We start from the raw sequence: 12,108 nt of genomic DNA on the forward strand, positions 1-12,108 counted from the left end.
GTTGCAAAGATGGGTCAGAAACTAAAAAGTTGGGAAACTCAGGTCTTGGCCAATACTCCTTTTCTGTTGATGTTGCTTTCTTGTTCCTCTATTTCCATACTTTTGCTTCAAGCCAATCAAGTCTAACTTCTAAATCACTCAACTATAAAAAGGGCACTGTGTTATCTAAATAACCAATACTGAATTAAAAAAGTTATTTAACTTTTTTCTCTACAGACATGATAGAAAGGAAATTAAAACAAGCGTAGAACTACTGAAGCACAGAAAACATTTATTATAACTTTTTCTTATGAAGTCAGAGACTGCATATGGAAAAGAGCCCAGATTTAATTAAAATTTACAGAAATAAATGGGATTTTCTTCCGTCATTGTTTTCAGGCACTAAACAAGCCTGTGTGTGCAATCGTAACTTTCCCACCAAGATGTTTGCTTCTTTTTTAAAGCTAAAATAATTCCTTTATCCTTCTTTTACTGCATGTTGATAAAGTCCATGGGTCACTTCATCAGTAGAGTCACCTCCAGTTCCTGCCTGTCGCTAAAGAACTGAGCCTTGCCCTCTTGATTCTGGATGGGATGGGGCAGATGGAGACCCAGTTTACTATAAAGAAAAAAGAAAAGAGCGACAAGTGAAAGCGGTGATGTGAGAAGGAGAGAGATGTTAAGTGGTTGAGGAGGATGTTAAGAGCTGGCTGGAACTGCAATCGAAGCTCAGGTCAAGATCTGAAACACTGATTAAAGTAAAATGTCTGAAGATCCGAGCGGTGAGTCTGAGCAGCAAATTCTCCTTATGAGATCAAAAATAAAAGACAAGATTTTCAAAACCTCTCTTACTACTTTGGAGTCCGCAGATCCAGGTACTTCTCCTTTAAATCCAAGAAGACATCTTTTGCCTTTGTGTCGGGTAGCTTTATTTTAACCTAAGGGTAGGAAAAAATATTAATATTGTTCTAATATCCTAAATAGTCCGAGTTTATACCAATATTCATTTCAAAAGTATAAATAAATCTTTTGAGCAAATATCTACAAGCATATTTGCTATATTTTCTATGATTGTTGGGCATAACTGTAAGTGAAAACATAAGGAAGGAAAGAAAAGTAAGAAATGAAACAAAGAAGGAAGGACTGGAGGGAGGATGCATAGACAAATATTTCTTAATTTCTTAGAGTATAAAAATTAAGAATGTGGAAAAATACTCTTAGTTTTTTCCAGGTCTAGAAAACACTTCTAGATCTGGAAAACACTTAAACAAATTCCATACTTTGTATTTCTGTTCCTATATTAGACATGCACTTTATAATGGATTTCAGTTTTCATCCCAATAAAGGACAGCTTACATGCAGTTTTTGCTAGGATTTACATTTCAGGTGCCATGCAATAAAACTCCATCTGACCCTTTGACTTTCTCTATTCTTTAGTTGTGTTGATAGAGGACAAAAAGAAAAGTGAGGAAAGCATGGGTTAATTATAAGCTGTACATTTAGTGTGATGTATAAGCGTCATCACACCATTGAACAATAAAATCACAATGTGAGGTTTCCTAATAAAATGCAGCTCCTGATGCTTAGCCTGTAACATTTTAAACTCACTTTCAAATTGCATTTGGTTTTGTGTTTGTCTTGGTCTTTATTCAAATGCTTGAAGATGTTTTCCAATGTGAAAAAAGTTGATTAATTTCAGTGAACAACTTGCTTGATGCTTAATAAATTACCAGCATGGCTTCACAGCACATTGAAGATGGGTCCTTCTGGCTTAAGCCCAGGAACAAATCCTCTGTTCCAACACTCTGCTTCAGGATTATTTCATACCTGTAACGAGCCATATTAGAATGCACATGAAATTGCACATTATCATAGTATGAGGAAACTAAACTCACTTATTTAGTTTTCTGGTAAAGATTATTAAACTTTCAAATGAAAGCAACTTTTATTGATGTAAAATAATTTCATGCTGAAAAGTTCAGGAAATCCAACTTTTAAATTTAGAATATTTTTCTGCCATATAAAATGCATTAAGACCAAACTGTTAAAATCAACAAATGCACAACTGTTGAGGCATTTGTACAATCTCTTTTTTAATACTGTCTTTCCTTAAAAACACAATTTTTGAGTCAATTTGTTTATGTAGTTTGGATTCTTATCCTACATATAGGACAAACAACCAGACACACTTGCAATCGTACCAAAGGGCAATTTTAGAATAACCAGTTAACGTAACAGTCATCTTTTTAGACTGTGGGTGAAAAGCAACACATGCACAGAGAGAAGAACCCAGGCCAAGATTAAAACCCAGGATTTTCTTGCTGCAATCCACCGTGAAGCCTTTGTGTTGTATTCTAACTAGAATGAAGGTAGCGCCACTACAGGTTTTTCTCCTCAGTCTTACTCAGGTTGTGGTCTCGGGTCAGCCAGATCATCATACTGAGAGCCTTCAGCCACCTCCTCTTCACTCCAGATATCTTTACTGGTTCTCTTTGTGTAGGCAGTAGACACTAAATCAGCAGAAAGTCAGTTTGAGCTTTTAACATGTTCTTGTTCAAAATAAATTTAACCAAGATAAACAAGTGCACATACCTTCTTTTTCTTTTTTAGGAGGGGGGCCAATATGTCCAGGACCAAGCTGTCTATAGGTTGTTGCATTTTGCTGAAATAAACCCAATTTAGTTATTCAACGCTACTGCACCCAGACATAACTTTTATGGAATAATTACATTTAAAAACTATCTATTTTAAATAAACTTTCTTATACTGTTTATTTGTGTTTGCGAGTAATCTTACTTTACAGTCTTCATCCTCATCTTCCTCCTGCTGAGTTGATAACAGCGCAGACAAAGCCTGCAAGTTTTGGTAAGATGACACTCCGAGAAATTCCATAACAACAAATAAGAAAAGAAGAAAAACCTGCCTTAAAACTGCAGCTAATGCATATAATATGCTTGTACTTCGGTTTTAAGCTAACTACTGTTGCTTAAAAACGAATGATAAAATTACTTAGCCTTAAGAAGCGAAAAAAACCCCAGCTGATTAGCATGCTCACTAGAGTTCGAACCTTTGGTGTTGTCGTTTTTCTGTCTCCATGGAGACTGGCTGCCATGGTAACTATAGACGTTGACCTGAAAAGTAAATAAAAAATGCCTGAGTAAAATTAGCCAAGTAAAAGTCCTATTTTAAAAAAATATGTATAAAATCTCGAGTTTTAAGGATATGTACCTTAAATATGTATGCTTAATTTAATCACCGTTCTAAAACATAAATAGTTACATATTAGTAACTCAACATACATATTAAAGCAGTGGACATGTATAGTTTTTTTAATCTCATATTTTAGTGGTACCACATGAACCAGCTTGATGTTACATTTAATATCAAAAGAACACCACTGCTCTTCTTTTTAAGGTTATTTTATTTATTAGTGGTTTACACCCATGTAACTTTGATATAGATTATATATTCACTGATAACAGGTAACATTTACCCCGTTTTTATTCAAATATTTTGGTGTTTTGTTAATTTGGTCATATTCACATAATTAGCAGTGTCCCTTTCAATATAATTTGAATTAATCCATACATTTAATTAAATTAACTAATTGCGTGAGAGGGAGAATGTCTGAGCATATAGAATATATATAAATATGTTTATAACGGCATGATCACATTTTTGGCGGGTTTTTCTGTTTGGAAAAAAAATTATAGATGCGGCGCCAGTCAGTCTTGTCCCTCGGCGGTTTCCGTAGCCAGTGCATATGGCCCTCAGGAATCATGTTGAAGGTGACAGGTAGAGTCATGCCGGGAGCCTCGAGTTTCCTGCCTTTCACCGTTTTTGCGGCTGATGATGCCGACAAGGGAGAAAAAGAAGAGACATCCTCGGTAAACCTGGACGAGCTGTCGCTCTACACAGCCCCTCCTCCTCAAACTCTCCGGCATGAGGAGTCTGAAGCGGGTCAACTGGAGGAGAAAGTCGCCACCGTCAGGAAGTTAGCTGAGCCGTACGCTACTTGGTGCCAGTCAACTTACGCTAAAATTAAACCCAAAGTTCAGAAGGTCGTCCAGTTGGGAAACGACACGTACGTCTATCTACAGAACCCTCCTAAAGACTTCTATCCCCGGGCAGGAGTCATCGGTTTAGCCGGAGTCGCCGGGCTTTTTCTGGCCAGAGGATCCAGGATTAAGAAGGTCCTCTACCCAACGGGCTTTATGACCCTGGGCGCCTCCCTTTACTACCCGGAGCAGGCGGCGGCCATCGCCAAGTCTACCGGAGATTCCGCGTACGACACCGCGGTCCAGAGCTACGCTGCTGTGGAGAAGATCCTGAAGTCTCAAATCAAAGATAAAAAGAGTGACGAAAAGTAAAGACTGGGGATCAAACCGCGTCTTCATTCCCTGATCTTCCTGGATGGAGTTTTGAAATGTGACTCTAATGCTCTTTGCACTAAGCTTGAATTGTAACTCAGGATTTCCAGCTTTAAGAATGTACCTCTGCTTCTGATGTCAATGTATATTTATGTAGAAAATAAGACCCGCTTGGCTTACATTAAAATTCAGGGTTTGGCACATCTGTTGTGATGGTTGGTATGAAGAATAATTTTACAAGAAAAGCTTCTTTACTCCAATTAAATATAAATGCAATGAGAATATTCTCAATGTTTTCAGACAGTAAAGTTAAAACTATTAAATCAGAAGAATTAACCAATGGAAAACTGATTCTGGCAGACTTTTTTTTTTTAACTTGGCCATTAGTTTGTAGATAATGCTATTCATTCAGTACTTTGGAATGCAAAAACAATCTATGGGAAAATATTAACTATTCACATTTAGCTTCTAAGACTCAAGATACGTTATATCAGTAAGGTATTTAAAGACTTGATATTTAATACTTTATACTGTGATTGTTTATTCTAGTCCAATTCAATTTAAAAAAATACTTTGCTTATCCCAAAAGTAAATTAAATGTAACTCATTTCATTCAAGTATCTTCATCATGTCAGGAAGGATCTCCAGTAGCAGTCAGTATTGCAACAAATCTGAACAGGCCACTGACTGAAGACTGTTTCTGTATGATAGTCTAATATCTGTCATAAATGTTAACAGGAAGGAAAAAAATTCTCAATGCAAAAAATGAACAAAAGTCCTCTCAAAGAACAAATCAGAAGTAATGTAATAGAGCTACTTTGACATGCTGCCACTGCAAACAGCGTTATTCTGGAAACTGCAATTAAAAAGACTAAATTAAATTAAATGAATTTAATACAAGGGTTCACAAGTGTCAAAACTGTATAGTTTCCTAGACTCAATTTTCAAAAGTTTCTATATGTCTTGAACCAATTTTACATATAATACAAAAGTTCACTTTGAGTTTAGCGTAAATAAAACAAATACCTGCATGCTCCATTTTTTCTATGGTTACCAAAATCTGAAACATGCTGCTTTTCAAGACACATACCATCTGCATAAATCTGTCATTAAAAAAATTATTAAAAGTAAATCTGAAAAAGTTGGATCCGCTTTGATCACAAAAGTAGTTGCATCAAGCTAAATTTGAATCCAAGAACAATTTTCGAGTGACTGCAAATCATAAAAAGCATTATTAAATTAGGAATACAATAGTTCATACAAAGCATTACTTACAGAAGAAGCATCTTTGAAGAAATCAAATCCGCTATATGACTGTTGAATGTTTTTATTCATCTTAGCCAAAACAAAAGAAAGAATGCAAAAAATTAAATATGACTTGAATTGTTCTCCTCAGAGAAGCACCAGCTTCTCATTCAGAGCAATCTGTGCTTGGGTCAGGTTGGACAGGTAGGTCACCATCAACAGGTCCTGCAAACAGAAATTATTTACAGCTTCGTTTCACAATCATGAAGGATTTCAATTCAATATGATGTCCTACAGCAAACGTAAACAATCAATTTTAATATTTTTTGACAAGCACTTACGTTGATGTTGGAATTGAGCATGTTCTCAAAGTCCTCGGCTGTGATGGTCGGCACTTTGTTGACCAGATCCATGAGGAAACGACCCACGCTGTTATCAGCCGTCACCTTTCCGGACTGAGACACACACACATATTACGATCAGGGTTTAAATCTATCATAGAGATCGGGTCAGAACCAGGCTTTACTGCTCACCAGCACATCCTCGATGTATGCCAACACAGTGGTCAGCATGTCCTGTACTCTGGACGCAGCGCTCCCCACCTGGGACAGGTCAGAGGTCAGCCCCTTGGTGCGGCTGGGAGTCACACGAGTTCTCTGCAGGAGATCCACTACAACATGGAGTTAAAGTCAAAATGTTTACACACAAGAGTGTTAGAATTCATTCATTGGTTCATTTCTTGATTTTAAAGGGGCAGTGTTATGTGTTTTCCAGGCATATAGTGGTATTTTGTAGCACAATCAAATATGTTAACTTCAATAGTGTAAAAATGCTATATATATCAAATAAGGCTTAAAAAAATTTATTTTGTAATTTAACATCTTGAAATTGGGCTTCTGTCTCTTTAAAAACTCATGCTCTTTCTGAAACTCTGCTTTCAGGAAGCCATCACAATATGGATCCTCTATTAAACCTTTAACAATGTTTTTAAGTAGCTCATATAATGAGGTCAGCTGATGTGCAGAACCACCAAGTGTTTGCTGATTGCTGCTGGCTAGTCTGAAGGAGCAGAGTGGCAGAGTCACTGTGAGGCAGTAGCTTAGAGCTAGGCCCACCCAGGCGCTTTGCACAGCTGAATGGTTGCCATGGATATGCAAGGATTTCTCAAACATGCATGAAGGAGTCAAGGCAACACTCCAGGTGTGTTTTTGATGAGGGAATAACATAACATGATGTAAAAAAAAAAAAAGTTGATTTTGCATCATTTTACATAATACTGCCCCTTTAATTCTAACCCTGACTCTTCCAAATACGACACGTGACCCTCAACAATAACCTTTTTGTGAAGAATTACCCCTGTCCTTTGAGTCAGTAAAATGAACTGTCATGGAGTCTAACTTTTAAACAGATTTTTGTTGTTGTTGAACTGAAACTGAAAGATCTAACTAAATTTGTCTTTTTGCAGATTTGTTTATTTTTGCTTAACCAATCATTTGTAGTTATTTGTTTTACTTTTGATTTAAATACAATCCTTTTATGCCCTTTAAAACTTTTCTTTATGGTCAAAAGCCTCCAGTGTGGTGTTAGGCTCCTACCAGAAGCTAGACTTTGAAATAAAACTATCCAACTGAACTAAGAAAACCAGTAAAGTGCTTACCGCCTATCCTCTCAGTGTCATAGTAGATGTATTTGACAGTCAGCGGGGTGAACATAACACCAACCGTCTTTCCTGGCACACCCATCTGGGCACTGAAGGAGACACACAAACACATCCATCAGCCTGGAGCTACACACACACACACACACACACACACACACGTGCGAACAGAGCAGCTCACCTGACGTAGGCGCGGATGTTCATTTTGCCGCTCTGCAGCGCCGTGTCCACAGTCAGGTGGATGGGGTTGGTGGCTTCGCGGCTGTAGTACTCGTGGATGAGCACGGAGTGTTCAGTGATATCAAAGCCTGTGGCATACCTGAGGAGAGAAGGCAAGATGCTGGAACCTTTTCCACTATGATTTAAACTTTAAAGGGGACCTATTGTGCTTCCTTGAACAGGTTATGACAGGTCTCTGGGTTGAACAAAACATGTTCTTTACATTTTTTTGCACAAAATCATTCTTAGAAAACAAGGTTTTAGTCTGGTCAGTTTTGCCTATTTTGAGATATTTTAGGGTCTTTTGTCATTTTAAATCCACGCCCCTCAACTCATGTTTACTCACACATGAAAATGGCTGCAAACACATACGCAGTTATACAACCTTACATCCTTGAAAAGCATTAGTAGAGCCTACTGCACAAGAAACAAGAATGCATAAAGTGGTTTCTGGACACAAAGTCAACAACAAAACACTTGTCTTTTCCATTGTACAGCACAAACAGCAGTAAAGCCAGTTGACCAAACATGCTGGAGCTTCACTGGGGTTGCTAGGTAACGGGCTGGGCTTCACTGGGGTTGCTAGATGAGGGGCAGTGCCAGCTGATTTGCGTTACATTCGTAATGTTTTTGAAATGGCTCATTTTCCAGACACCAAAAAACATTAACTTGTTGTCAAAAACCGGATGGGTGGAAGAAGAAAAACGTGCAAAATGTGAATACGTCTCCGTTAAAGCAAACTGACTCACCATCCGATGATGACTTCTGTGGGCGACACCCTCTTGTGAAGTTCATACATGTTCTTGGCGAATTCCATGTCCACAGCCACCTGCAGACATCCACAGAAGTTTACAAATGCACTGATATTACATGCTGTTGTTTATTTTTCTTTATTGATATAGGTCAGTCCTTTGCGAGTGATCTGAGCTCAGACTGAACGTCTGGACTTTCCAAGACTCACTCCAGGCTCCAGATCAAACAGCAGAACAGTTTCCTGCTGTTTGATGTGAAGATAAAAGTGTGCTGCGGCTCTGCTGAAAACGGTTTGAGAAGGTTTCAGAGCTTATAGGAGGGAAACGTTACTCTGCACATGCACAGAAAAGTAGGACAGGTTTTCAACCTTTTTTGTGAAAATATATTCTACATTAACAAATGTCAATCTAAAACACATAAAACATAAACCATTTACTTTTATTCAAAACGGAGGAGCAACTATTAAGACATATTGAAGAAAAAATAATAAATACCAGTTACTGCAGTTATCACAATATTGCCTGTGGGACTTTATTAGCTGTACAGTTGACCTTTGTTCACTGATTTTTCTTTGAAACTTGACTTCAAATTAATTATTCGTGGAAAATTTGTCAATATGTGGATTTTTTTCAAAGAGTATGTCTAAAATATCCAAAAGCAAAATGCAGCTTGGCACGCTGAAATATTCAGGCATAATGCTACCTGACACACTATCGGCTGGCGTTCACAAAGCAGCCAACTCATGGGCGCTTTTTAGAGCTGATTAAGCTGGTTCTCCAAGAGCAGATATAGGGAAGACTGCAGTTGTGCCAGGTTGGTTCCGCTATGTGTATCAATGCATAATATGCTATATTTCTTGTTTGAACTATTGAAGTGAGCATTTAGAAACATTATTAGACTTCTCATGACACCTACAAACACTGGGTGTACACTAGTTTTAAGTGTTTACTGAGTGTTGTATCTCCGTGCCATTTTGCTCTGTAACAAGAGATGAACCCAGCTTTATTAGCTGATTAATTAGTCAGGCTGTCTGCTCCGGTAGCCAACATGCAGTCAGCTTCTTGTGTATTAAAACCAGGATTACATCTAATCAGCTAGAATGTTAGGTGGCACTCCTTTAGCATCCACACCTGTGTTTATCAAACAGAAAAACTGGACTCACTTTTAAGCAAGGCTAAAGTGCATATCCTTTCTTTCAGCCAGCTGACCAGCAGTACACAGTTTTAAAACAGCTGGGAGGCTGGAAGCAACTAACATGTTCTTCTTATTCTTTTATTGCATTATAAATATACAGCAGAATGATTATTCAGCTCAACTGCTATTAGATTTATCAGGTGTTCATTCTACATATTCGCTTAAATCTATGCTTGAAAATCAAAACACAAAATTTATGTTGAAATTTTTATAAATAAATAATTTTAAATGAGAAATTTTATTGTTTTGCGTATTCATATAAATAGCACAATAGTGCTCTTTATAATACGAGTGTTAATGCATATAAACAAAAGATCACTTCCACTTCTCTCATTGTTTACTCGCAAGTGGTGCAATAGCAGCTTACCTCATCCTCAGACTCGTTGTGAGGGACAGAGAAGCAGTTGGTCACCTCTATAGAGTGTTTATCAATGATGCCTGAAAGAGGCGGACGTTAAAAACAAATAAAAACAGACTTTGCAACAAGAATATGACTCCGCTGATGCTCCAGATGTGTTTGCATTAGGCTGCACTGAGACAGCATGTGTTAGCAGCTGAGCTAATGCTACACACGGCTTTTCCATCCATTTTATTCCGATGTCACCCCAACAGAAAGAGGACTTTTACCACAGGACGTAACTTACCCAAGATGGTTCCGATGACCCGGCTCGCCCCCTCATTCCTTCGCTCGTAAGAGTCGCAGATTGAGGCGAGAACGACGGGATGGATTTTCACCACTGGCCCGAACACCGACATCTTGAAGAAAAAGGCTCTACCAACGCCTGAAGTGAGCGGATATGCTGCCGCCTACAGGCTGGCGGCCAAACTGCTAGTGATGTGCCGTTCGCGGCCGAGCCACGTCAACGGGTCGGTTCCTTTCACTGAACGAGGGGAGCCAACACTACTATTCACAGTCTCTTAATCTTATTTGGAGAGTTGCACGTTTAAAGATAATAAGATAATACTTTGTTTTATTTTACAGTAATATTCTATATTTTTTTAATTTTATAATGCCCAGAAGAAGGGAAACAGGGGATATGAGCGACTACCGTAGTTATACAGTTCTTTGGTAGTAAATACTCAGCAAGTTCTCTACCAGTTTGTCCGACAGATCTCTCAGTCCAGATCTGGGATCTGAGTGAATCTGGACTGAGACAGAGGAAAGCTGTCATTCACTGATCTGGATACTAATACACACATACACACCTTCACACACAACTTCACTGACAAGATGTTTCCATTCTTCTTCACTTGGAATCAATTTAAACCAATGAAGATCTCAGTGATCAAACAGAGAGCTAGCAGAGGGCGACAACAAATTGCTTGTGCAACAATCCCTCATACAGAGCATACATGTAGCGACAGTGGAGAGGAAGAACTCTCCTTCAACAGGAAGAAACCACCAGCAGAACCAGAACCGGGTTTGGTACCAGCAGCCATCTGCCACGACCGACTGGAGCAGAGAGAAGACAGAGCAGAGACACAATAGGTCAACTGATCAGGTGAACTATCTATGTTGATGGAAGTGAAATGTTAGCAGGAGAGGGAGAACGGTTAGGTGATGGCGTCATCATGTCAGCCAATGCCCTCCTCCAGGAAGGAACCACAGCCAATCAGAACACCAATTAATACCATCAGGTCTTCCTCTAACACCAGAGCGCCTCCTTCAGGCCTCTCCAGATCAGTTAAATAACTGTTTCTGGTTTTATTTTTCCCCTCCGTGGGCTGCCACCTTATCGTGGTGGAGGGGTTTGAGGGTCCCAGAGATCCTAGAAGCTGTCAGGGGCCTCATTCCTCTGCTTGGGTCGGGTCCGTCCTAGCAAACGGCTCCTGGTGAGGGATCGGACCAGGAAGTTTATGTGGATTAATGTGACCTTTGAAGCTGATTCTGGTTACCATACATTTTATTTGTTTATTGTTGCTGTTTTCTATCATAGTCTACAACAATAGATTTTGTTTTCTAACAACTTGGTGTACCCAATGCCTCACAAACAAAGCTTAAAAAAAAAAAAAAAAATTTGTCATCAAAAACTCCTTTGTATTTGTGGTGATAACTTCACCACAAATACAATCACAACCAGTTATAGAAATGATGCAGTGCTGCAATTTCAACCTTATTGCTGCCACTTCTGAGTCCATCAGCGTGTTCAGAGGCTCCTAACCCCAAAAGTTATATGTTTCAACAACCTCTGGTTACTTCAATTTTTTAAAAATATTTTTTGACGGACCGAGAGAGCTGGAAATTGTATGAAGTGAAGATCCATTTTGGAGTCGAAAGAACTGAGAAAAATAATTCGGATCGCAGAAAAGAGGCGGAATTCCCATCAGTGATGCAAATGGCAGATTATGAATTTAAAGCTGATTTAATTCAATTCACTAATATCGTTGAGGGTACAACTGGTGCGCGTGCCGATATGGCCTTCAATAATGCCGTTTTAAAAAGATTAATGTAAGGTTGTAATTGAAAAAAAAACACGCTTTAAAAAGACTTCCAACATCAACTCAGACCAAATTATATAATAATAATAATAATAATAATAATAATAATAATAATAATAATAATAATAATAATAATAATAATAATAATAATACATAAAGGCGGCTGATTTTATTTTAATTTATTTTCTTTTTTTCTGTGAATTCTGCAGATGCTGAGAGTCTAGCAGCCAGCAGGAGGAGGCAGAGGAGGAG

The 12,108-nt window shown here is 38.3% G+C and overlaps 3 protein-coding genes across 4 annotated transcripts; 1 reads left to right on the forward strand and 2 right to left on the reverse strand.

Annotated features, from left to right (window-relative positions):
- Positions 1–251: 251 nt before the first annotated feature.
- dnaaf6 (dynein axonemal assembly factor 6) lies at positions 252–3,097 on the reverse strand. 2 transcript variants are annotated; one of them, XM_028019442.1, is made up of 6 exons: positions 2,776–3,097; positions 2,572–2,641; positions 2,384–2,489; positions 1,710–1,806; positions 832–917; positions 252–598 (listed from the first exon to the last, which is right to left on the reverse strand). In XM_028019442.1, exons 1-6 carry the CDS (start codon positions 2,869–2,871, stop codon positions 496–498), a joined length of 558 nt encoding a protein of 185 aa, XP_027875243.1. In that variant the 5' UTR covers positions 2,872–3,097; the 3' UTR covers positions 252–495. The 2 variants fall into 2 exon arrangements, with proteins under 2 accessions (XP_027875243.1, XP_027875244.1); XM_028019443.1 differs by having other exon boundaries at positions 465–598; positions 823–917.
- Positions 3,098–3,591: 494 nt separating this feature from the next.
- On the forward strand, positions 3,592–4,552 carry LOC114145814 (MICOS complex subunit MIC26-like). Its single transcript, XM_028019441.1, has one exon. The coding sequence runs from the start codon at positions 3,693–3,695 to the stop codon at positions 4,347–4,349; it is 657 nt and encodes a 218-aa protein (XP_027875242.1). The 5' UTR covers positions 3,592–3,692; the 3' UTR covers positions 4,350–4,552.
- Positions 4,553–5,660: 1,108 nt separating this feature from the next.
- eif3f (eukaryotic translation initiation factor 3, subunit F) lies at positions 5,661–10,219 on the reverse strand. The gene is made up of 8 exons (XM_028019432.1): positions 10,062–10,219; positions 9,785–9,855; positions 8,220–8,299; positions 7,433–7,570; positions 7,252–7,343; positions 6,128–6,264; positions 5,936–6,049; positions 5,661–5,819 (listed from the first exon to the last, which is right to left on the reverse strand). Exons 1-8 carry the CDS (start codon positions 10,171–10,173, stop codon positions 5,742–5,744), a joined length of 822 nt encoding a protein of 273 aa, XP_027875233.1. The 5' UTR covers positions 10,174–10,219; the 3' UTR covers positions 5,661–5,741.
- Between the last annotated feature and the right edge of the window lie 1,889 nt (positions 10,220–12,108).

The sequence above is a fragment of the Xiphophorus couchianus genome, chromosome 6 (genome assembly GCF_001444195.1).
Source record: "Xiphophorus couchianus chromosome 6, X_couchianus-1.0, whole genome shotgun sequence".
NCBI lineage: Eukaryota > Metazoa > Chordata > Actinopteri > Cyprinodontiformes > Poeciliidae > Xiphophorus > Xiphophorus couchianus.